The sequence below is a fragment of the Cadophora gregata genome (genome assembly GCF_030347475.1).
Source record: "Cadophora gregata isolate MNR1 chromosome Unknown scaffold_3, whole genome shotgun sequence".
Classification (NCBI taxonomy): domain Eukaryota; kingdom Fungi; phylum Ascomycota; class Leotiomycetes; order Helotiales; family Ploettnerulaceae; genus Cadophora; species Cadophora gregata.
In genome coordinates, this window is record NW_026695926.1 from 3,395,667 (window position 1) to 3,419,716 (window position 24,050).

The window sequence follows — 24,050 nt, forward strand, 5'->3', positions numbered from 1 at the left end:
GGATGAAAATCATAGTCGAGAATGCATAGTAATCTTCGTCTGTGGTACATGTCCTCTTTGATACTTGTGACATTTGCAGTGAGTTCCTCTGCCGTGCGTGACTGCAAGACTGACACAAGACGCTAAAATTCGGGAACATCCCTCCCGCCCGCAAGCGAAGCCCCTGGTCGCTCTCCACTAGGCTGCAGCGTCATCCCACCGCAAGTTCTGAACCTCTTTTTATCAACATCAAGAAAACATACATTCTCGTCTTAAAATCTTGGATAATTGCCTCAAAATGCCAATGTCCAACTTTCTTACATTTCCGAAGCCAGTGCTTGCCAGCAAAGGAGCCATTTGCACGACATGTCTCCAGCAGTTTCCCAAGCTGAATAAATGCGGCGGCTGTAAACGTACCAGGTGAATATTGGCATCCTGCACGTGAAAACTTTAGTGTCTGATTCGTTACTACAGCTATTGCTCTCAGAAATGTCAGAAGAAAGATTGGTCAGAAGGCCACAGGAAGTTCTGTAGGGTCTTCGTGGAAATGAATGAGCATTTCTCAGACAATACAGGATCTCGAACCTGGAAGGAGTACCGATTGCAAGTTGTGGGTTGAATTTCTTTTATGATAAGATTACAACAATAAATTAATTGATAATTTCATAGTGGAGTATAGTAGATGCTTTCCGGTCCCGCTGCGAAGAGAATCAGATATTGGCGTCTAACGAAGCACGCATGCTGCTGTACGCCAGATACATCCATTCTCTCGCCCTGAATATTCAACTAAATACATGAAACCCAGGTATCAACCATACTGTGCAAATTGCTATCGGTCTCAAAATCAACTCCCAAAAGAAGACAAGCTGAAGCTCTGTTCCACTTGCAACATAGCAGCATACTGCAGAAGCTGCACACTACACGATCACTCCTGCCTCAAACTCACCTCAATCTCCAAAGCCGAGCTGTTTTCCATCCACCACTACCTGCAAACCGGCGAAACCTCCCTCGGCATGCCTACCGAAATCCCACGCTCGATCTACAGACCTCTATCGACCGCCAACTCTTGGTACGACTACTTCACGTCCATCTCCGACAAGAGACCCCTACTATCCGGAAAAATCACCTCGGATCTCAACCCTCTGAGTGGCTCTGAGCAGGTCTCCAACGTTCTAATTGCAGCCACAGATAAAAACACCATGATCCTCACAATCATCGCTGCCCTCGAAGCTGTGTTCTCCGATCTCGCCAACAAGAAATCCATCACGCTCCACATCATCGGCGCCACTGCCAAGGAACTCGACGCCCTCATGCTCTTCGAAGAGATACTACATCTCCTCCCGAACCTAAAATCTCTCCACTGCTCATTCATCGGCCCACAACTCCCCATGCCCATAGACGGAGGCCGAAAAACAGATCTCGACTGCTGCCCACCCTGCACGAACGCCGCACGCACACGCTCCATGTCGATGTTCAAAGGTCCCTACCATGACTACACTCAAGACCCTACCTTCTCCCTCCCTGATCTTGGCGTGGTTTTCCATTCAGGACATTCTCAGGAAGCGCAGGAGGAGTGGAGACCGTCAATTGAGTATTTGGTTACTGCGGAGTTCCCGACTGTGTTTACGACGTTTAATGAGAAGGAGATGAGGGAGGAGACGGAGGGGTTGAGGGGTAAGGGCGCGGGGTTTGTGAAGGAAGGAGAGAGGAATAGGTGGATGGGGGAGAGGCCGTTATTGGATCCGTTGGAAGAGGTGGAGGGGAGTGTGTATAATAATAATCAGTATTGGTACATCATTTCTGGGAAGAAGGATTGAGACCAGCAATCAGAGTTGCCTGAAATATATCTTAGATTTAGGGCCTGGCAATCAGATCCAATATCACATTTCCGAATCCACAAAAGAACATTGTTCAAGACGGCAAAAAGAGTGAAAAGTAGACTTGCTTTTGAGAATACCATGATTGGTTGATCGAGGCTGATACTCTATAGCGAACCGTTTGCTCTCGATCCATCACATTACTGGACATTTCTTATATTTTGTTTTCTCAAACAGCGAATAACTCGCTATCTAGAGCTCGACCTGGTGTCGTCCAGCTACTTGTTGAACTAGCGAGGAAGGCTACCATGGAAGTGTTCTTAAGTCCGGTACCATTTAGCCTAACATGAAAAGTCAACAAAACTCTCAAGTCAAAAAAAGAAAAGTCCATCGGGATGTTTATCTCTCGTAGCCGAGAAACCTTCATCCTCTGTCACAAGCGAAACTTTCTCATTCTTTAGTGCTGACGTCATCACCAAACCACTTCCAGCTTCCACCAAAACAAATTTCCTGTTCTGGCGGCGGCTCACCTGCAGTCAGGCCACAGCCTCGTCCCACCACAGTACGGAAGGTACCGCACCTCATGGAGGACTTCGTTCAATTTCTGTCTCCTTCTCTCCTTCTCGCCTCCTCCCGATTTCAACCTCACCATCTCCAAATCCCACAACAGAATGGAGACTCTCTTCCCCCACCTCACCTCCACCGGCCCTGCTCCCTCCCACCGCGTCGTATCCTCCACCTACCTCGCCTCCTTTAACGCCCTCGTCCAAGAAGGCAAGCTCCGGCCCCTCGTCCTCCCCTATCACCTCTACGGCTGTCTTATCCTCCTCCTCTGCCTGTGTATACCGCACACGCAGAGCCCGGTGATATATGCTGCGCGATGGCCTGTCCTGGCGGTGATTCTGGCGTTTCAATGGAAGACGCTGTGGGAGGCGACGAGTATGAGTATGGCGACGGGATTTGCGGCGGGACTGATTGCGGCTTGGAGCGCGGTGTGGAGTATTACGTGGTTGGTCTTGTATAGGCCGCAGTTTGATGCGAGGAGGGTTGAAAGGAGGGTTAAGTCTGGACCTGGAGGTGGACTGGGGAGGAAAGGCGAAAGCAATGGGAATGCGAGGCGGGGAAATGGGATGGCGACGGGACATACAAATGGATCTGCGGAACTGAAATACAGAGGGAAGGAGGTCACAAAGATTAATGGGAAATTAGAAAAAGATACTGCTGAATGGGAGTACTACTGGCAGCCATACCCATCCACCTTCATCGACCGGTTTAACTGGACCTCCGATCTCCTCATCAACTTCCGCGGTCCCGGCTGGTCCTGGGCCATTCCCCCTCTCCCTCCCTTCCCACCATTCATCCAAACCCAACTAGGCGAACAGGTCACCGCTCAGTCAATATCAGGGACATCCTCCATCGGCCTCCAACGATACGATACCCGGCGCGAACTCGCACGTGCGCAACTCCCGCGCTTCATAGCAGGCTACCTCCTCCTCGATATCCTCAAAATACTCATGATGAAAGACCCCTACTACATCTTCGGACCCAACAGCTACGCGCTGCCCTCACACCTCTCCTACTTTCAAGACTCCCCCACAACACTCCGCTTCATCCGACAAGCCCTTAGCTCACTATCCATCATCGTCTCCCTAGAAATGGTCTTCCTCCTCGTCCCCCTCCTCCTCTGCCTCCTCTCCGGCCCATCAATCTTCGGCCTCCGCGCCGAACCCTGGTACTACCCCACCACATGGGGCTCCTGGTCGAACATCACCTCCAAGGGACTGAACGGCCTCTGGGGAGGCTGGTGGCATCAAACCTTCCGGTTCATCTTCTCCGCGCCGTCAAACTTCCTCATTGCGAACGGCTACATAAAAGCCGGCTCTCCCACAGCCAAAGTCCTAGCTTTTGTCTTCGCATTTGGCATTTCGGGAATCCTACATGCTGGTGGGAGCGTGAGCCAGTTCCCCTCCACGTATCCCACTCACGCGCCTATCTTCTTCATGCTACAAGCCCTGGGTATAGTGGTACAGGTGAGCTTCTGCTCTGTATTCCACGATATTATTAAAACGTTTCCGGGGTGGCTGAGAAAAGGTGGGAATTTGGCATTTGTGGTTGTGTGGTTGTTTGGGACGGGAGGCTGGCTTACGGATGATTTTGCAAGGGGAGGCATTTGGTTGTATGAGCCGATTCCGGTTAGTTTTCTGAGGGGACTGGGGTTTGGTGATGAGGGGGATGGGTGGTGGTGTTGGGAGCATGTTGGGGTGGGGTGGTATAGGGGGAGGAGGTGGTGGGAGAGTGGGATTGCGATTTAGAGAGAGTACTCAGAGGTTTTGGTTGTGTGGTGCGGTGCATTTGGGGAGCGTTGCGGTTTGATGATTTAGGATTTTACGAGGATATGAGGATATGAGGATAGAAGGAAGGACACAGCATGGCATAGATCATAGATCTGAATCTGGGTCTGAACTAGCGTGGCGTTCATTAGACGGCAGACCATACATGAGCAATACATCTTTGTATTGAGGACCACTCCTCCTGAATATCAAATCTCTATTCACTTGAGCTGAATAGCTGTATGGCTTTAGCCAGGAATAGTCGCAGGCAGGCAATATACATACATGCATTTTCAAGGTAAGAGTACATTCAATGGGTAAGTCAGTATCGTATCGATCTTGTACCCCCGCTACACTAATCTATCTTACAACAGTTCCAAAAGCTTGCAAAACAAACCCATGATACTTCTCTTCTAATAATAGAGTTAATCAAATTGAAGATTATAGTTTACTACCTAAAGTACGGCTCATATTCCCCTTCTTCATTTCACTCTACTTGGACAGAGTAACCTAGCCTCGGCTGTATGGTTATGAACCTTGGAGGTAAAGGCAGGTACAAGTGGACTGTCCCCTAACGATTTGAGGACGAGAACAGTCCTGGATTAAGGAAAATGTTACTTGGACCACCTCAGAACGGTTTCTTTGTTTCAGAACGGTCCTGGACGATACACATGTCCCCTTAACTGCCATTCCATGCACACCCCTGAAGGCGCTGAAGGCTGTAACGGCTACCCCCCTGAAGGAGATGTGCATGTGGCAGTTAAGGGGATAACTTGCCTTGGATGCCTCATCTTAAGCTGAAAACTCGTAATCTGATTATTGCCCTTTAAATGACCTCTATCCTAGCTCACACATTACCTTTACAGACTGAATTTTTCTTGAATTAATTGATTGGACGCTCTTAAGAACTCGAAGTGGGGGTTGATTTTACTCAAAAGGTACTTAAGTATTTAATGACGTGGACAGAAATCGAGTTTAAATCCCTTGTTTAGAAGGAACCTAGAGCTCTTATTTAAAGAATATCTAGAGATCCATCTCCTCTGCAACCGTCTCATGAGAAAATAACCGTTCCCAGACAGTCTAAAGAACGTTCTTGAAAAGAACACTTTTTTACAGAACAACGTATCCGCAGATAATCCCGAGACCATTATTTGATCCCTACCCTTGCCTCTAAGGTAGGTAGCTGGTATCAGAACATAACATCAGCAGATAAGAATACGACATAACACATAATAAACAATATAGCGAGATTGCACATAAGCTAACTCCCATAGTCAGGAGCAGTCAGAGTTCAGGTTGCCTTCGGTAGGGCCTCGTTGTATACAATGGACCGCTCTTTTGAAATCCTTTTAGTTTTCATCTTGTTGTTTCCTTTATACCAGACCTGTTGGGCACTCGATATTGAATCATTGTCTTTCCATATAACTCTAACTGCGTTCTTGTGCCAGTGTCGTGACGGTGTATGTCTCTTCAGGTTCAGCGACCACCGCATCCGGCAAGGCGCCCGCCTGCATGCGCTCGGCGCCGCTTTAGCGAGGCACAAGAAAGAGACCTCGCCCATCTCACCACAACCATCTTCCCTTTCATCTTTCTCTCACCCGGACCCACTCTCGTAACCCTACCATCGAAACATACGAATTCAAAGCTGACTCCACCACCATAGATGCTCAAGAATGTCGGCTCCTCAGCCTCAGTGTGGTCCTTTACTTTTACCCGATGAACTACCTTCCGCTGACAACATAACTTTCCCGGAGACATCTTTCTTCAAGAAGGATGGAGCGCTCCTCCCAACGCCAGCTGAGGTTCGGGAGGCTGCTGGTCCGCAGGGGGGGATCAGACTTCCTCCGGTTTCATTCCCTACAATGAATCTCATTGTCAAATACGGCAGATACATCACGAAAGCCGAGGGCCAGTGCTTATGGGCAGTACGTCGCCTCTGTCCCAAAATCCCCGTTCCAGAGGTGTATGGCTGGTGTCAAGATGGTAAAGAAACCTTCATCTACATGCAGCTGATTGAAGGAGCTACATTGGAGCAAGAATGGCCGCGGATGATTGTGGATGAGAAGTATGAGGTGTGTGTGCAGTTGCGTGGCATGCTGGATGAACTGCGTCAACTTCGACAAGATCCCTCGGATCGATTTATTGGTACGTATGAGTTCGACGACCATCCTCTTCGAGTCGGCCGAATAACTTGTTTAATCGTGTTTACTCACTCTCCTAGGAACTATCAATCGACAGTCTGTCCAGGATGTTATCTTCGATTTTGATCATCCTTGCAAAGTTTTCTCCGATGTTACCTCATTCCACGACTGGTTCTCACGCGAGGTCATCTCTCAAATGGACCCATCAGATCCTCATGCATGGCGGCGTGGTTTATGCGACAATGTTCCAATTGTCTTCACACACGCTGATTTACATCGCAGCAACATCATGATGGCTTGGAAGAATGGCAAGCCCCGCGTCACAGCAATCCTTGATTGGCATCAGTCTGGCTGGTATCCTGCGTGCTGGGAATTTTACAAAACAAAATTCACAGCCAGGGAACGTGAACAGTGGGAGATAGATTTCATACTGGAGTTCATGCAGTCGTATACAGGATATGTCCCATGGGATTATTTCGTGCTTGCGAGAGGTAGGTGAAGGCTGAATGAAGAAACAAAGCCCATCCCTTTAACTGCCAGAAACACACTTTTACAGAGCACAGCGCTGAAGCGAGGCGTTAAGAGTCTGGTATTCACCTGTATGTAGTACAGGGCACGTAGACTAACTTTGGGCCTAGGTACCTAAAAAGTGTATTCTGAATGGCAGTAAGGGGATAACTCATGCTGTGTACGCAGTAAGTATCAAATTTTTACCTTGGCACATAGGACTAGGGCTCTTTATTTCCTCGGTCCAAGGTTGATATCTATCCTACAGCCCATTCTACGCAGAGAAAGTTAAACGCGATGGAATCTCAATGAATACAATTCCAGCCGCTCCATGGTCAGATGTATTTTTTGTTCTTAGGAACAGCATTAACCTAGACAAGAACATCGGGCGTTAATATTCGCATTTCCCCCAGCTTGGCTACCAATGAAAATGCGAGTTCAGACGTTAAATCTTTGGATTTGAACTCTGGTGCGAGGACCCATGGTTCCTTCCGGCGCTCATAAAAGCAGCGACTAAATTAGCCGAATAGAGTATTTGAAGATCTGGATTTAAAAATACTCCTTGAGAGGATACCATCTGCCGCACGATCATTAACCATTGATCATTCGTTTGCACCTACAATCGCCAAAGTATAAGCACCAGCCTCGATATGCTACATACATATCTCACCATCTAGGTATCTACCTACCCATCTACCCTGTTAAGAGGAGAGTAAACCGTAGAGCGGAGAGAAAAACCACAGCCGATCAGGCATGCATGCAATTCATTATTCAATTACTCAGTACAGATTCAACTACAAATCCAAATCCAAGCCCTTGCAATAAAATAAACCGCAACCGCAACCGCCGCCGCAGCAGATATAATATAAACGATACAGTACGAAGACATCGACATCAACATCGAAATATCCATATACCTCTCTGTGAGGTAGGTAAAGCTTGAAGCTGCCTCAAAAACAGTGGTGTTTAGGTTCTTTTACATACCTAGATGTGGATTGAAATATACCTTGGTGACTCTGTATGCTTCATCAATTGTTTTTTTTTTTCTGGTTCTCATCTCTTGAGGTGACTTGATTGGGTATGTAAATAAATAAATAAATCTCCGCTTCAAGAGGGAGGGTACTTGACGGCCTTTTGTTGGATGTATATATCTCATTATCCGTTCTCTTTGGTACAGAGGTAAGTACGTGTAAGTGATTCGATTTGATTCGATTCAATCCAATCCATGTCCATTTAATCCAAGTCCATTCAATACAATACCTGTTACTTCGTTTGTTCTGCAGGTGTACCTAGTAATTACTGATTCAACTCCACATAACACAACGTACTGTGTCTACCTAACCCGCCTGTATTACAACGAGTCTTCTCACATAGGAACAGAAACAAAAACACAAACAGAAATAGAAACATAGGATGAAAGTGGATCCAATATTCAATTATGCCATCTACCAGCAGTACATACATACAACCACTCTTCCCTCCTCCCTCCTCCCTCGTCCTATTCTCATTCCCCTTATCCCATCCTTCCATTCTCCCCTCAAGCCCGCCTTCCAATGCCTTCCATTCTCTTCTCACCTCTCCTTCCAATCTTTTCCATTCTCTTCTCACCTCTCCTCTCCAATCTATCCGATCGTCACCCCTCCCTCCCCAAACCAATATTTTGCAACCACAACCAATCAACCCCTCCACCCACCCATCCTTCCAGCAATTTATTCTAATCGCAAGCAACACTAACCCATTGCCATATTCACCATTCACCATTTCACCCAAACCATCCATTCCATTCAAATCCGATCCATTCCATTCCAATTACGTTTCCAGCAAAGACAGACAGACAAACATACAGACAGACGACCACCACCACAACACCAACACCAACTAGCAAATAGAAAAAAAAATTACAGAATGAAATGAAATGAAATGAAACGCCGTTCCTCCCCCAAGGGGAAAAAATATGATAGTACCGCCCAAACCTGGTTGATGAAGTAGAGTATATATCCATTGACCATTACCGAGCCGAGCCGAGCCGAGACGAGACGAGAAAAGGATGGAAAAACAGGAACGTCAAACTTCAGTGTGGTCGTCTACAGTCAGCCCAATGTCACCATGTGAAGGTCGAGTTTGGGGCTGTGAAAAAGCATCTTCAGAGAATAATCTGCGTTGCTTATCTCTTCCCCCCCCTGCCCCCCTCAGCAATACCGACACTTCTCTACATGGCGCAGCTCCGGAATCGATCCACCCCCAGCATCTCTATGTTCTCCTCCGTCAAACAGCTTCTGATTCGGCAAGGACTTGGTCAATCTGCCCATAGAAGAGAAGCGTCAGTCACGTATCTAATCGTCATCATAGTCCTTGTCCTTGTCACCCTTACCCGCGCCATCCTTGCGAATCGGGATCTTGATGCCCTGCGTAGCAAAGCACTTGCTGAGAGGGGTGCTCTCAACAACACCCGGGAATCGCTTGGCCGAGTAGACGGTGAACACCTCACTGAAGCAGGAGGCTAGGACAGGTGCTGAGGTCTTGTTGGGGCTCAATCCAGCTGCGGCTGATGGGTTGTTGGGTGAGACAGGGACGCCGACATTGACGAAGGAGAACCGGAGTCTGTAGCGCATGTCAGATAGTGGTTCAAGACTTTGGGAATAGAAGAGCTTACCTGAAGTTGCCTTCGGTACGGATAGAAAGATCCTGAAGGACAAACCAGATGCCAATTCGGTCATTGGGATCTGTGAGACGGAAAGCGCTGGCTGCAAGGCTTCCGATCAAATTCCGGGTGAACATACCCTGTGGTGTTGAGTTGTTGATAGGCCCTCTTCCAACTGGCATCTCATTTGGAGTGAAGGGGCGAGAGCCACCTGGACCATATTGGTGAGAGGAGACTTGTTGGCCTTGCGGATAATCCATGGATCCTGGACCCGCAGCTGGTGGATAGTAGGATGACGATGAGCTAGGCTGCGAATAGCCATTTTGTTGGGAATAACTCGTCCCATTGTTGGACGGCGGGTAGTTGTTTTGGTAGTATGATTGGGATCCAGCTTGCGAAGCAGAGTAGGGGTTTACTGACGGTCCCGCAGGAAATGGATTGTATGATGTGCCGGGAGGACCTTGTCCAGGCTCGACTTTGAAAACACTCGATTGTGGCATAATATTCGAATAGGCTGGAGTGACGGCTGGCATGACTTCTTGGTAGGAAACCGGAGTGCCCGAAGATATTGATGGGGATGTATTAGTATGCCGAACCAAGTTCACTTCATGCTGACCACTTGCAGACCAGAGGTCCGCACTAATGACGAACATGCCATGATCAATATCACTTTTGCCGTTAGCTTCGTCATAGTATGCGCGTGCTGTAACTTACTTGCAATCCACCTCCTTGCCGCTTGCGACATCGGTTATAACCAGCTGGACACATGGAGGAGGGGTAATAGGTCGCCGGTCCTGTTGCTATCAGCACCATCGAATAACCACTGAATTCCCAATACATACCTTGTCTCCAAATCCACACATGCGAGCTCTCTTGGGTTGTTGCATGACAAAAAGCCTACAATTGTAAGTCATTGACATCCAGCCTTTTCGGGACACTTACTCGTATTTCCTCCCGTCCAGAATCATGGATCGAGGTTTCGGCTCTTGAGCAGCAGGCTGGGTACCCGGAACCAATTTTGCCAACTCGGCACCATGTATCTCTTCTTGTGGGCCGGATGTAGGTGGACCTGGGGCGTAGTAGTTCCCTTGTGGTGGTTCTTGTGGAGGGCCAGAACTGGGAGGAGGTTGGGAGTAGTAATTGCTTGGTGGTCCGCTCATCTGCGATGGCATTGGAGGATACTGCGCTCCATTACCATTGGGCGCATGTCGGTATGGGTTGTTGGGGCTCGACATTGGGGGTCGAGTATCGTAGTGGGAGGGGGGTGGAGAATAATGCGGAGTGTATGAAGAGTTCATGGCGATATCCGGGCTCTACGAGCTGTGTCGAAGTTTCGAAGAAGAGACGAAATGCCCGAAGCTGTAGACAGTCTAGGCAAAAGTTGGAAGCGGCGAGTTTCTATTGTGCAGGGTAAAGCTCTCGAGTTGTGACTTAATCGCGACTGCCGCGGTCGCAACCAGGCGCAACAATTCTGGCGGAGGAACCAGACAGCGACAGAGGCTTGTCTTGTACCACGTTGCGCAGAAGTCTCGACTGGAATCTTTCGATTGTCTACGAAACGACGTTTGCGATTGATGCAATGCGATGCTCTAGGTGTCTTCCTAGAAGAAGGAAGTAGACTTTCGTCGGGAGACGAGGAGGTCTGGAGGGGCGGGCGGCGATGAGGGGGAGGTCGCGGCCAGCCGAAGCTTTATGTGATCCCGGATCAGTGTGCCAGACTGTGGGCTGTCCTTGTAGGAATTAGGAAGTGATGCGACGTGATGCTGGAGTTGTTGTAATAGTGACCAGTAAGTGAAGGTGAAGATGAAGACGAGACGAGTGGAAGTCAGGACGGAAGCTTGCTCTCGCCAGAAGTGGAGGAGAGGGAGAGGGAGTCTGTGTGGCCCGTGGCAGTCTAGCTGATAGGAGACTGGGCTGGCCTGATCTAGTGTAGTGTTCGGGGCGGAGGATTAAGTTTAGGTTAAGTTACAGCACGCCCGCACCCACGCCACGCCCACAGCCTAGGGTCCAGGTAGGTTTGGCGGTGGGTTGGGAAGCTGGAAGCTGGGAGCAGCCCGCTCGAGTCTCGACGCACAAAAGACAGAAGGATGACGATCTCCCGGAGCTTGGAGCCCGGCGTGAGCGAAGCGTGAGCGGACAGGCAGTGGTGCAGACTGTGCGTAAAGTAAGGGGGTACAACGATGCGACTAGGAGGAGTCGAGGAGGGGGTTGAGAGATCTATCTACAGTATATCTCCGTGTGCATCTGTACAGTACTGTATCAGTGTACAAACAGGGAAGAATTCGCAACAAGCCGGAGCACAAGAAAGGGGCTGCAACAGCAAATGTGCAGTGATGAAGTAAGTGAAGTGATGCGATGCGAGGAGAGGAGCAGGATATGGGGCAGTTCTTGTAGTCAGTCCTAATACCCCATGTGGATACAGCACTATACTTACTTACACTACAGTACCAGCACTAGGTATCTATCCTGGCGACCCTCTACCTTACTTATCCCCAAGGTGTCCCTAATATGTTGTCAGGTAAAGCGCGGGTCGGTCCAGAGCATCAACATGCAGAAGTATGTGCGTGCGTGCAGCAACCCTTCTGCCAGCCAGCCATACACAGGTGCCTCTTCATTAATTCCCCTCGACCCTCCGTACCCGCGAACAGGTCTGCGGGAAAGTCAAAAGGCGATCCAACAGCTCCCGTGGCTTTGGATTGGGTATTTTTACCCGTGTTTGGGTCGGCATGTCAAGGCAGCCTTACCGTGCCGTCTCCTGTTGGTTGTTGGGCGTTGGCATTTTTAATATTCTCGAAGGTGCCTGCTATTCGATCCCTCACCTCAGCTGCAGAACCGTTGCCAGGGCTGGGACTGGGGCTGGGGATGGTGCTGGGGACGGTGCTGGGACTCGGACTCGGACTCGGCCTCGGGATACCCTATTGGTGTGGGTGCTCTGCTGTGCTCTGCTGTCCTGTGCTGTGCTGTGGTGTGGTTGCATTTTCTATTTTCTTTTCAGCGACAATTGACTTGACACCTGCCAGCCATGCCCTGAATATGCTCTCCAGTAATAATGGACATGGGAGTGGTTGGAATCGCTGTGGTATGTCCTCCCGCAACCTGAACTGTTGGTTCCATTAACTTACCTTGGGTTTTGCAGGGTCTGGGGACGGACGGCCGCCATGCAGATTGTCAGAGGCGAACAGGGCAGTTGGATAACTGAAGGATTTTATCCTGGTATTAATCAAGAAATTGTTGCGATTATAGACGAAATACGCGCAAATATACCGTCTCTTACTAGTACGCGAATATGTTTAGATCAAGAGATGTTGTTGTCCCAAGAAATGTTGGCACTTGCTACCTCTTTTGTTGTGCTTGGAAGAGCCTGAACCGAGATGTCGTCGGTGGCTCAGGGGTAGAAACGTGCGAGCAGAACACAGCATACAAACGTCCCTAGCAAGCTGCAATTCTCCAAAACAACAATACCTCAAATCTGCGCAATGAATCATCTAAGGGAGCCACGCTACACGTAGGACCAGAACCAAAAAGAAGAAGAAGAGAAGAAAAAATAACGTCGTCCTTGCTTCTCGTCCTCCAGTTTTCCAGACCTGGTCGTTCTTGCAGAAATCCGGAATGGGAAAGTCCTTCGCTACACTACACAGCGACTTCCTATTGGTACCACATTTATGCCTTTGCGGAACGCACAGTCTCTCCCTGCACATCTTTCTCTTCTTCCCTCGTTCTCCTGCAAATCAAATCAACGACATCTTCTTCATTTACCCCTCATCCAAGTCCTGGAAAATCATCCTGATCGTCGTCCCATCTCTGCTCTCCTCGTCATTTTCGCCTCCCTACTCGAGATCCCAACGACCACCTGCCAAACCAGAAGTCTGCCGCAGTAAACTCCATCAATCTATCACGACAAGAACAGTCCAATCGACCCTCCAAGAGGCTTGTACCACCACGTCTCACCTCCCTGTCTCCAAGCTGCACAACACGATTTCATACATGAGCTGTGCCGCTTTTCTTACAGCCTTTTGCTCCCCTCGTTGGCCACGGAGCAGCCGTGTGCATTCCCGAGTCTACCCACTTTCGATGCCCTGGGCCGATGCGAGCATACCGCTGGCCATTAAATCTCCTGCTAAGATATTTTGTGACCGATCCTTCAGCAGCCTTGCATCCAAGAGAAGAGCGTTGCTGAAGATCGGAGTCCGGAACAGATCAAATCAATCCTCCAAGGTCCCCCTCAACTCGCTAAGAGCATCCTCCACATAACACCATTCTCTTCTCGGCACCGTTTGGCTCCTTCAAGCTCCACTTCGAAATACCAACAGCTCAGCGATCAGCTTTAATCGCTCTTTCTAACCTGAGGATTCAATCTGCCGGTCACATTTTGCCGTGTATCCAAGGCCCTCCCGAAGTGGCGACGGTGTTTGTCGAACGAACATGGCGGCTAGATACAACCAACAAAGCGGCTCAAGAATTTGGAATGCCAACAGGTTAACGTCGCTTCTATCCTCTGGTCTCTGAACGGGAAACCTTGCGAAGCTGATTAGGTATCGATCTGGGCATCCTGACCTCTCAATGGCAATCGAATTACCTCCTTGGAGGATGCATGTTTGTATGTGTCCTGTTCTGCTCTAGTGTCAGGTTCGTGCCCGTGCTTTTACGTCGTCTTGTATTGTTTTCTCAGTTCTTTCCAGTCACGTTTCTGCATCAATAAAGCTTTTCTTTACGGCCGTACGTGTGCGAGGAATCTACATGACTCTTCAATATCGGCCTTTGAATTTCCAAACATGGAGCCAGGGACGACAGATTAACCCCAGACTTGCCTCGGATATTTCAAGTGGCTAAAGTACACGTCCCTTGGAATATCACGGCCAGAATAGACACAAAAACACTGATGTCAGAACGAGGCGGTAAACGACGATATTCACAGGTGGGAATATATCAGTCCGCGAATCCCAGTTTATGAAAGCCGTCTAGGAATCCTTCGAAGGTCATATTTGTGCATCATCACCCCATGATCACGGATCCATGAGAGTGGCGGCCTATCAAGTCCAGTGTATTAGGAGTTTGTTCCCAACAACTGCATGTTGTGCATAAAGAAACACACTTTCCAGGATTTGTTCGGGAACCCTATCCCCTCTGGTATGACCACAACCTGTGGATGCTTGTTGATCTTAAACTGGCGATGTATGTTGGGATTCAGACGGTAGGCCGAGTTCCGGATCACAGTTATGGCTTCCATTCTAGGATTATCGCACATCGCAGGGCTATCATTCCTTCCTCGAAGAGTACAAGTCCCAGAAAGACGATCCCCCACGAACAGCGCCAAAGCATGGTAGCCTATACCTGTCAAGTCAGCGCCTGTCCGTTGGCAGTCGTGGGGTATCAGTTTCATTTCTGGACGACCAGCGGTGTATTCAGCTATGATATGACACAGGCTGGTCAGTCTACTACCAAGACTTTGATATTTTGACAGCATTATCCCCAGGACTGAACAGCCCCATCTTCCCCTCAAAGGCCCAAATCACCAAGAGAGGAAATGGGTCCGATATGCACGAATCTCGAATACCATCTCTTGTCCTTCCAGGCTTTCAGTGGCCGGATTAATAGTTTCGACTGGGAAAATTACCAAACGAGAAGGTGCAGGAACCCCCCAATCTTCGACGATCCTCCATTTTCAGTTTGAACCCCAGATGATGACTTGATTACTCGAGTCATTCCGGTATCCTACCCCAGAGGAAGGTACACATGACTGCTGAGAGTACGAAATACTTTCTACTGGTACCTCGACTGTTTCCAAGCTGTCCTTACTTGCTCTGCTCTCCACGGCACCTCTCAAATCTATCCTCACGCAAGGAAATAGCACATCCACAAAACTGAAGTTGATAACATTCAACTTTCAGCATACCAGCATCTTCTAAGCCCGATGTCGTCGAGGCATAGATCATATCCAATACAGCAAATCGCGCAGTGGTTTGCAAACCCCTCAGTACATTGTGGTCGAAATATCTCAGCAGGAAGATTGTCCACAAGTACCTCGTCCCCACGGTTTTCACAAGTCATGCGACGTGGCGCAAAGGTCAAAATCGAATCGAGGCACGACTCCGAACGAATGAGACTGCTCTAAATACCTGACCCGAGCGGATGGTAACAGTTCTCACTCGCTGTCTAGAACTGAACCCCTACTAGGGCAGCCGGAAGGTATCACACACCTCAATTTCTGCACACTGCATCAAAGTCATGCATGAGGAGCAGCATGAGGAGCAGCATGAGGAGCACCTGGATCCAATCATGTACCAGTCAGTACCTGGTAATAACATATTGCGCTGTTCTTCTCCCCTCTCATATCGAACAACATGACACCACATCAGACCACATCCAAAAAGTGGGAATCCTGCTATGTGATCTAGACGCAGGATTTCGTGTAACATGAAAGAGGAGGAGAAGGTCAAAGCAAAAACGCCAAATTATGCATCCAACAGCAGTTTTTCCAAATGCTCAATACCCTAGAGGAGTGAATGGGCCAAGCCAGTGATTGGTCATCGCTTAAACAGCAAGGCGGGGGACTATATTTGAAGAGAGAGGCAGATGCAGGAGGCCAGGAGTTATTTGTGTTTTGGTCTCGGTTGAGCCATGCCATGCCGGTGGTAGGCGCTTAAAGGTACATCCCTTGCAGAGAAAAGCCGCACTAAAGCCGCCTTTTCAATCATAGGACCGCCCAGTAATGCAAGGATACGAACATGGGTAGGAGAGGAGTGTTTTAAGAACTGGATGTTGGGTTGGGTTGGATTGGATTGGATTGGATTGGAAATCCCATGCCTGAAAGCTTGGAGGAGATGATTGCTCGAAAGATACTCCTATATTGGGTGTGTTGATCGCTGGCTCGCTCGCTCGCTCGCTCCGGCTGAGTGTAGAATCTCATTTCGCCCCTCCCCCCTCCCTTCTTACTTACTGAGCTTACCCTAGCTGAAACTAGATCCGCTCAGGGCTGGGCATGCGGACTCGGGCTCGGGGTCCCTTTCCGAATCAATCAAGGGAGTGAAGCTCGCGCGATGCGAGTAGATACTCTAAGGAGAACAAAAATATGGTTCCCGGGACCAGAGGGAATCCAGACCAGATCAGCCCAGACTTCCCCACTAATCATTCTATTACTTCATTGATATCTTTGTACTCGAGGTAGGTAAAGAGGAGAGCAGTGAGTGAGGACTGAGGGAGGAATGCTTGCGACTCGTCCGTGTCCCCGGGCTTGCTTACTTATACTTGCCTGGTGATTGAGAGTGCGGGGTGTGGGGTATGTATGTGGGTGAGGTGGCGAGTTGGCGAGTGGGGAAGTTGAGAATTTGGAAGTTGGGAAGTTGGAAAGTTGGGAAGTTGGAAAGTTGGGAAGTTGGAAGCTGGCAAGTGGGAGTAAACAAGGGAAGTTGCGATGCGAAAGAGGAACTTAGGGAGTGAGTGAATGGACGGATAATTAAGTGAGTGGGTAAATAAATGAGTGGATGAGTGAGTGAATCAATGAATGAATGACCGAATGAATGAATAAAAACATGGAAGAGGGAGGAGGAGGGAGGGGAAAAACACACAGAGAGAGAGACAGAGGATATACCATGAATTCCATATACATATGTCACACTACATCATGCTAACTGTTTCGATGGTAAGTCTCTACAGTAAAGCAGAAGCCCGGATATATTTGTATCAATCACAGCTGTTGAGCCAGCATTGCGAGGCTGGATACAGCACGTAGCGAAGTTTGTTTGGGGGACTTTGAGAAGAGTATCGATGTAAATATCAGTATTCAATAACAACAATTGTGGAGGAGAATCACGATAGCGAGCTAGCACAGACAGAATGACTGGTTCTGTTGGGTGACAAATGACGAATGACGAATGACGAATGACGATACTGAAATTTGAGAAGAGGTGCTGCGCTTTGAGATTACGCAGCGAAGATTCGGACTTTGAGTTCAAAATTTGGAGATTTGGAGGTTTTCTTGCTTCGCTCTCCTTTTTTTTTTTTTTTTTTTTCTCTTTCTCCGAACTTAGTCCTGTTTCGTTTTGATGAGAGACGGATATTGTTTTGATGTTGAAATTGATGGGATTGGTATCGATATCGGTATCGCTGCCGTTGGTGAGTTGGTAAGTAAGTAAGTGGGTGAGTGAGTTAGTGAGTGAGTGAGTGAGTGAGTGAGTGAGTGGGTGAGTGAGTGGGTGAGTGAGTGGGTGAGTGAGTGTGGGAGTAGTTGGCCATCATACCGATATGTCGTAGAGTTGTAGCTTAACTCAAGAGTCGCTTTTCAACACCTACGCAAGGTGAGGTGAGGTAAGGTAGGGTGAGGGTGAGGGTGAGGTGAGGAAAAGGAGGGTAGTAGACCGGATGTGAAATGCGAAGGTGAGTGTGAGTAGACGTGAGATTTGTATCGACAAATTTTATCTTTGGGGCGAAGGATTAGCTGGTAATGAATGAATGGGCTTGGTCCTGGTCTGTTTTGGCCTGGCCTATTTTGGTCTGCTTATTGGACTGGTGATTTAGCGAGGATAGCTGATTGAACTGGCTGTGAGAGGGAGAGGGAGAGGGAGAAGGTGAGGGATGAGGGATCGCGTAGATGAGGGCCGGCGGGCTGGCTTGGAAAGGGGTGAAGGGAAACGGAAGGAAAGATCTCTTCTTTATCTGAATTTACTTCCTTCCTCAGCTGTGATCTAAGTCGAGCCATTCTTATTCTTTTCTATTGTATCCCATCGAAAATCTCAACTCTCTGTCTATTCAAAGTTTTCCATCTATCCATCCTTCCATCCATCTCCACACTTCTCCCCACCCCCCAATATCTCAAGCCTTTCGTCACAAGACCAGTATTCCATCCGCTCGCCTGTCCATTTCTGTATTCTCACCCACTTCCACTTCCACTTCCACTTCCACGAGATTTAGACTTAGATCTGGAATGAGTAGCAAGTAGTAATAAAAACAAGGAGTAATAAGTATACAAATACAGATCCGGATCCAGGTACAAGCAGAGGAATTGAAATCAGCTCTGGAACTTTAGAGTTTGTACTTTAGAATATGAGAGTAAGAGTTGGAGGTCTAGGGTGGATGTGAAAAGGGGGGGATAGTGATTGGGCATGATATAACATAGGCTGTAAGTAGATGTAGTCATAGCATCGTCGATTTGGCTGGGAGGCGAGGTGAAGGACAGAGCTTGTTTGCTTGTTTACTTGGCTTGTAAGTATATATTGCATAGGAAACATATGGAATGGAATGGAATGGAATGAATATTAAGTAGCGTTTCTTTCGATTACGCCTATGCGTGTACCTGCTGGAATTAGGCGAAGAGGTGATTGATATGTTTGAGACTAGCATTGAACAAGAAAACATCTCCAAAGTTGCTCCTCAGGAAGCTTGATTCTGTCGCGGAGCATGTTGTACATATATGGGCAAGGAGAGGAGCAAAGGGGGAAATGTAAGAGAGATCGCCAACGTTTGGTGGTAGAGACTGGTAGATTATGTGTATATGTATGTGTATATCTGTGCATAGATGACCGAGGAGGTCGAAATAACCTTGAGGGGAATAGTACAGGCGAATGATTGGAGGTGATTGAATGGACACAGGCAGAGGTGAGAGGAGATGAGTTGGACTGGATTGGAATACAGTAGACTGAGACTGAGACTCAAGAGAGAATTGTGGAAAATCGGTAAGGTGAGGATTAGGATACATGTATGGAGAACGAAAAGCTGTAGATCGGTTGGAACATGGCTTTGCTCGTAGAGATTGGAAATTTCGAATAGTGACTAGAACAGAAAATGAATGGGCATTTAAGATGAAGATTGATTAAGGCGAGGTAATGCACTGAAACACAAAATACAAAACGCCGGGTATCTGACCCTTCCAAAGGAAATCCATTTCCTTTCCCTCTCGGTCCAAAAACATGCAAGTAAACCTCCCCCAACGAAATTACTCTCCTCAATCTCCCATATCCACCCAAACCTTTCCTTTCCTCTCCCCTCTCCACTCTCCCCTCCCTTCTCCACTCTCCCCCGCCCAGCTTATTTCCCAATCTTCCCCATCAACCACTCCTTCCCCCTATCCGCAAGCCCCTTACTCTTCTCCGCATCACCAGCTGCATTCTTTCCCCCCGCCTTATTCGCACTCGCGGCCCCTCCTCCCCCGGGAACCAGCACCTCCCTCTCCCGCCCATCCTCACTCCTGTCATCGCCCACGGCACTCTCCCACTTGGCGTTGTCCTTCTTTGCGTTCTCGACGTCGGCTGCCGACGGCTTGAATACGTTTGCTGCGCCGCCGCGCCCGACGTGTGTGTTGTTGTTGGATTCGCGGCGGGGGTGGCTGTTGGGGGGTGTTAGTTTTGGTGGTGGGGGTTTTGGTAGGTGGAATTGGAATGGGAGAGGGGGAGGGGAGGGAAGGGGGGTGGGGGGGATGTGCTTTTGAGGGGGTCCGAGGAGAATTGAAGAGAACTGAGGAGGGGAAAGGAATGGGAAGGGGGGGGGGGGGGGGGAATAAGAACAACATACGCAACAACATCCTGTGCGCGTCTTGCTTCCTGCGCATCGGTGTTCTTGGCCATGTTTCCACTTCCTCCGCGGCCGGTGGTGTACATTTCGCTTTTAAGGGTGGGAGTCTCGAGGTTGAGAGGTTCATTGTCTGTGGCTGAGATGCCGATGTTGCCTGTTTGTTTACATTTTATTAGTTATCTGTTTCTTTCCTTCTCTCGTCTCTCTTCTCTCTTTCATAATCGTGTGAATTTTGCGCTCGGTTGAGTTTCCTTCGCTTCTGCGCCTGCTCAAGCATAGGACCGGAAGCGATGATTTGCGCCTTGTTGAGTTGCGCTTGAGCACTAGGGTTCTTGGCTTGGGCACCCTAGAGCTCTGTTTGGAATGAGGAATGGAGAGAATCGGAGAGAGGTGGAAATGAGACATGTAGTGACGTACCCGCTCCGCCGCGACCGTGGGAGAGTTGTGCTCTCTTCTGAGAGTTGTTGCTATCTCTGCGACCGGTCTCGCTGAGTGATTTGGGGACTGCAGCCATGTTTTGCGATTTCTGGCTGGCTTGATTCTTTGTTTCTTGTGGGGGTTTCCGTCGCAATGCGATTGTGATCAAGATCAGGATGGAGCTACTGTAGCTGTTGGCGCAAAGGGATTCGACTTGGTTGAGACTTGTGGCGGGGTAGTGTAAGATATCGACAATGAGGGTATCGTGAATCTTTGCTGTGAGTCGAGGTTGAAGTGATGGCGCAGTGAAGGCTTCCACTTGAAAATGAATATCCGTCCGTGAATAGAGAAAGGAAGAGAGAAGCAAGGAAGGAAGAAGAAAAGTGCAACAGGGCAGATGGCCCAAAGCTATATAGCTTCCCAACTACTTGGTCAGTCACACCTCACAAAAGTGCAAGGCTACGGAAAGGCTTCCCTTCCCCCCTCAAGCCAAGGTACTAACCTTAACCCTCTCGCAGGCCAGCAGAAAAAACCATGGTACACTACGGAGTACTGGCACGGAGTTGTAGTAGCACAGCATTGGCATCCATCCTAGCCTCAATCTCCCCCCTCCAGCCTCTCCCAGGAATCCATTACTTAACGAGTACAGTATGCTCTCCGCCCCGTCAACCACAACGAACAACACGCCAAAAAAAAATTCCAAACGGAATACAAGTTTGGAAAATTGCACTTTGTAAATCTTCAATACTGCCCAGGCGGTGAGACCGTGAAACCCTAGAGACTAAATTAAATTTACCTTGCCTTGAGAGCCCCAAGAGACTAAACTCGTGGTCGGGTCGAGAGGGAGGGCCAGAATAATAATGCGGGGAGGGCGACGCAGAGAATGACGAGCTAAACGTAATGGAAATCGCGAGACCCAGCTACGCACTAAACAGCCTGAAGGATGGCGCCATCGCTCTGGGAGGTGTCATGTGCGACCTTGTCAATAATCTCTTCTTCAGCCTCTTCTTGGGCCTTTCTGGAATAATAGTGGCCTGCGTTCTGTTGCTTGCGCGATGTCTTGTTGATGCTTGAGGAGCAAGCCAACACAGATAGCTTGATAAAGTGAGGACCGACGTCAAAGACACCTCAACACTACGGTGGGTAGGGCTGCGGTTGCATTGCATGAGCCGGCTCCGGCTCCAGATCTGGATCTGGATCTAAGGACTTGACAGCGGGCGGGCCTACCTATCTGCCTGCCCTGCATGGTGAGTTATTCCTGGATATCTGGGGTTACGTATACCCGTGGGATGCAAAATTTTCGAATTGATGGGGACGAAGACATGTCGTTGAGTCGCATGAGCTGCAGAGCTTTCTTTTCTTTTTTTTTTTGCTGGGCTTGTGCACTGCTGTGGAGCTGCTGGAAATCTGGGGAACTGGAGCTTGAAGCGAGCATTTTACAGGGGCGGTCGGGAGTGTTCAGGGGCTTTCGGGCGGGTTAGCGAGGAACTGTCTGTCCAGGGACGGCGGGGAGAGGTTTGTGGAGTAACTGACTAGCATGAGATGGCGAGAGCAACATGGTCTCTTGTTTAGTCCCATTCGAAATTTGTCTTTGGTAATTCGTAGAAATGCCTCATCTATAGCTATATTCCCATCTATTCAAACAAACTCCATAGACCTTCTCCGAGGAGATATCATACTCTGATATCACATCGTACTGTTACAACAAGACGAGCTCCCATACCAGTTCCCATCGTACAAGATTCTCTTGTCCCGACATTCTCTTCGCTTAAGTCGCTTCGAGTGGCTTCCAATCAAACAATCAAGCAACCATTTCAATCATCATCATCCTTTCCACTGCTGTAGCCAAAATCCCCGAGGTCATCGCTGTACTCACCCAGCAAGACATCATCCTGACCAGGTCCACCAAGAACACCTTTATCCGTATTCCGGACCCATTCCGTCTCGACCCGGAAGAATATCCATATCCATCTCCTACCCACCTCCAAGAATTCCATCAGGAAGATCCCGCTCTCGAAATCTGCAAAGTGGTCTAGATGAGGCGAGAGTTTCAGGGACCATGTACAGCGGAGCAGGAGGTCGAGAACAATGACGATATAGTAGAGTTCCTTGGTGTGGAAAAACAGGCGTTGTCGTAGACCAAAAGGTATATTGTGTGGTGCCTTTGATGGAGACCGGAGTGCTGAGAACAGCGTGAGATCCCAATCTTTAGCTACGTCCCAGTAGAAGCTGTATAGAGAGTTGACGATGACTGCCAGGAGCCACGCGCGATATAGTGACTTCTCAGTCAACCCGACTGCGTCATGGTTGAGGGTCATGTTCCGCTGTAGAGCGGAAAGTATGATCACTGGAAAAGCCGACGAATATTTCAGCGCATTGGCTAGATGTTGTCCTCCCCAACCTTGCGATCCAATTCCACCATTCCTACGATTCGCAGCTCTCACACGGACGTATTCGATCAGACATTGTCGAAGTCGGATCAGGGACGGGATTGCGATTATGATTGGGACCAGGTACTGCCCTCCGCACGCACGATCGGGGCGCTTTGTTGCAGAACCATTGTGCGAGAAGAACATGCAGAGTGATACGAATAGGTCTGCAATTATCTTTGCGTAGGACGTGAGGACATCTGCGAGGAGAATGTCGCCGAATTTCCCATCATGAGCTTGGGCGAGGCCGCCAATTGACACTCGCCGTAATGTTTGCAGGAACCGGCTTCGTCCGGTCGAGGAGAATCGTCGCGGGAGGAAGAATATGATGAGAAGTAGGAGGAGGAGCGAGACCGGGAGGAAGTCGTAGTATATAACTAGTGTGGGGTTGCGATGTGAGAGAGCCCAGAAGAGGAGGATCGAGAGGGAGAAGGGGAGCGTGAGTAAGAGGGCTAGGCGGTATGTTGAGAGATGGTGCGGGAGGTCTGTTCGAGGAGATGCTCGTTGTGGATAGTGAATGAGAGATGGGACATCCTGTGGAATACATCAGTGACTGCTGGGATAGCAAGGGAGGCAGAGTGAAGACAGGAAAGGGGGACCAACGATTTTGACGAGAGAGAGATAATGTAGATTTGCTCCCCAAGCCCAAACACCTGAGTTATTGTCAGCCATACTTTCGTGGTTCTACAGCAGATCCTGTACCTAAAACTACAACCAATGCCACGCGATATGGCAGAGGGAGTGTCAGACTGAAGGAGTCGAGCTCTGGCTCGACGGCCGGGTCTCCATCCATTGTTACCGCTGTAAATAACGCCGCATCGAAGGATACCTTAATCCCGAAGCGAACGAAAGAGTGACTGCAGCGAGAAGAAGCGTAGGGTTGTGTTGAGAATAGGTGATAGCTGAGAGATAGGGAGGATTGGAGAGAAGGCTACGTACACGTACACACGACCAGCAGCCTCGAATCGGGAAATAAATTCTGGCCAAGCCACAACAATTGCACGGCCACATGTGGCACCAGCGGGCCGATCACATTGACAGGCGTGCCGAGGTCAACTTGAGACAGTATCTCGCGCAACATCATGTCCAGAACCAACAACACGACTCAGCACTGGATAGAATACCCTCAACATGTCAGATCACGTATAAGATAATGCGTCAGAGACGCCAACATTCAATTATCCATTCGCGGCGGCTCCCGATATTATTCGCGCGCATCAAAAAGATTCCTACTTTGAGGGCATCCTTCTGAACCATCTCTCGAACCTTCTGCACCGACTCTACGG

At 48.9% G+C, this 24,050-nt stretch overlaps 6 protein-coding genes across 7 annotated transcripts; 3 read left to right on the forward strand and 3 right to left on the reverse strand.

Annotated features, from left to right (window-relative positions):
* Positions 1–213: 213 nt before the first annotated feature.
* ONS95_009638 (uncharacterized protein) lies at positions 214–1,877 on the forward strand. The gene is made up of 4 exons (XM_058503241.1): positions 214–399; positions 454–589; positions 649–725; positions 785–1,877. The coding sequence occupies exons 1-4, from the start codon at positions 278–280 to the stop codon at positions 1,794–1,796; spliced, it is 1,347 nt and encodes a 448-aa protein (XP_058362176.1). The 5' UTR covers positions 214–277; the 3' UTR covers positions 1,797–1,877.
* A 42-nt stretch (positions 1,878–1,919) lies between these two features.
* Positions 1,920–4,628, forward strand: ONS95_009639 (uncharacterized protein). Its single transcript, XM_058503242.1, has 2 exons — positions 1,920–4,443; positions 4,501–4,628. Exon 1 carries the CDS (start codon positions 2,468–2,470, stop codon positions 4,106–4,108), a length of 1,641 nt encoding a protein of 546 aa, XP_058362177.1. The 5' UTR covers positions 1,920–2,467; the 3' UTR covers positions 4,109–4,443; positions 4,501–4,628.
* A 1,078-nt stretch (positions 4,629–5,706) lies between these two features.
* Positions 5,707–7,914, forward strand: ONS95_009640 (uncharacterized protein). Of its 2 annotated transcripts, XM_058503243.1 has the most exons (4): positions 5,707–6,271; positions 6,348–6,758; positions 6,906–6,962; positions 7,043–7,914. In XM_058503243.1, the coding sequence occupies exons 1-3, from the start codon at positions 5,800–5,802 to the stop codon at positions 6,911–6,913; spliced, it is 891 nt and encodes a 296-aa protein (XP_058362178.1). In that variant the 5' UTR covers positions 5,707–5,799; the 3' UTR covers positions 6,914–6,962; positions 7,043–7,914. The 2 variants fall into 2 exon arrangements, with proteins under 2 accessions (XP_058362178.1, XP_058362179.1); XM_058503244.1 differs by having other exon boundaries at positions 6,348–6,851; positions 6,906–7,914.
* Positions 7,915–9,107: 1,193 nt separating this feature from the next.
* On the reverse strand, positions 9,108–10,713 carry ONS95_009641 (uncharacterized protein; the record flags this gene model as incomplete). Its single annotated transcript, XM_058503245.1, has 5 exons — positions 9,108–9,375; positions 9,428–10,084; positions 10,130–10,209; positions 10,258–10,312; positions 10,358–10,713. 5 exons carry the CDS (start codon positions 10,711–10,713, stop codon positions 9,108–9,110), a joined length of 1,416 nt encoding a protein of 471 aa, XP_058362180.1.
* An 8,722-nt stretch (positions 10,714–19,435) lies between these two features.
* Positions 19,436–21,861, reverse strand: ONS95_009642 (uncharacterized protein; the record flags this gene model as incomplete). The annotated part of the gene is made up of 4 exons (XM_058503246.1): positions 21,132–21,861; positions 20,336–21,082; positions 19,919–20,072; positions 19,436–19,733 (listed from the first exon to the last, which is right to left on the reverse strand). Exons 2-4 carry the CDS (start codon positions 20,430–20,432, stop codon positions 19,436–19,438), a joined length of 549 nt encoding a protein of 182 aa, XP_058362181.1. The 5' UTR covers positions 20,433–21,082; positions 21,132–21,861.
* A 288-nt stretch (positions 21,862–22,149) lies between these two features.
* Positions 22,150–23,557, reverse strand: ERD1 (protein-ER retention protein; the record flags this gene model as incomplete). The annotated part of the gene is made up of 3 exons (XM_058503247.1): positions 22,150–23,298; positions 23,368–23,417; positions 23,467–23,557. The coding sequence occupies 3 exons, from the start codon at positions 23,555–23,557 to the stop codon at positions 22,150–22,152; spliced, it is 1,290 nt and encodes a 429-aa protein (XP_058362182.1).
* Positions 23,558–24,050: the final 493 nt, after the last annotated feature.

Excerpts from the sequence above, each read along its gene's own strand:
- ONS95_009638 (XM_058503241.1), top strand. The coding sequence starts at position 278 with ATGCCAATGTCCAACTTTCTTACATTTCCGAAGCCAGTGCTTGCCAGC. Across the intron at positions 400-453 it reads GGCGGCTGTAAACGTACCAG|CTATTGCTCTCAGAAATGTC; the intron begins GTGAATATTGGC and ends TCGTTACTACAG. Across the intron at positions 590-648 it reads AGGAGTACCGATTGCAAGTT|TGGAGTATAGTAGATGCTTT; the intron begins GTGGGTTGAATT and ends ATAATTTCATAG.
- ONS95_009639 (XM_058503242.1), top strand. The coding sequence starts at position 2,468 with ATGGAGACTCTCTTCCCCCACCTCACCTCCACCGGCCCTGCTCCCTCC.
- ONS95_009640 (XM_058503244.1), top strand. The coding sequence starts at position 5,800 with ATGTCGGCTCCTCAGCCTCAGTGTGGTCCTTTACTTTTACCCGATGAA. Across the intron at positions 6,272-6,347 it reads TCCCTCGGATCGATTTATTG|GAACTATCAATCGACAGTCT; the intron begins GTACGTATGAGT and ends TCACTCTCCTAG.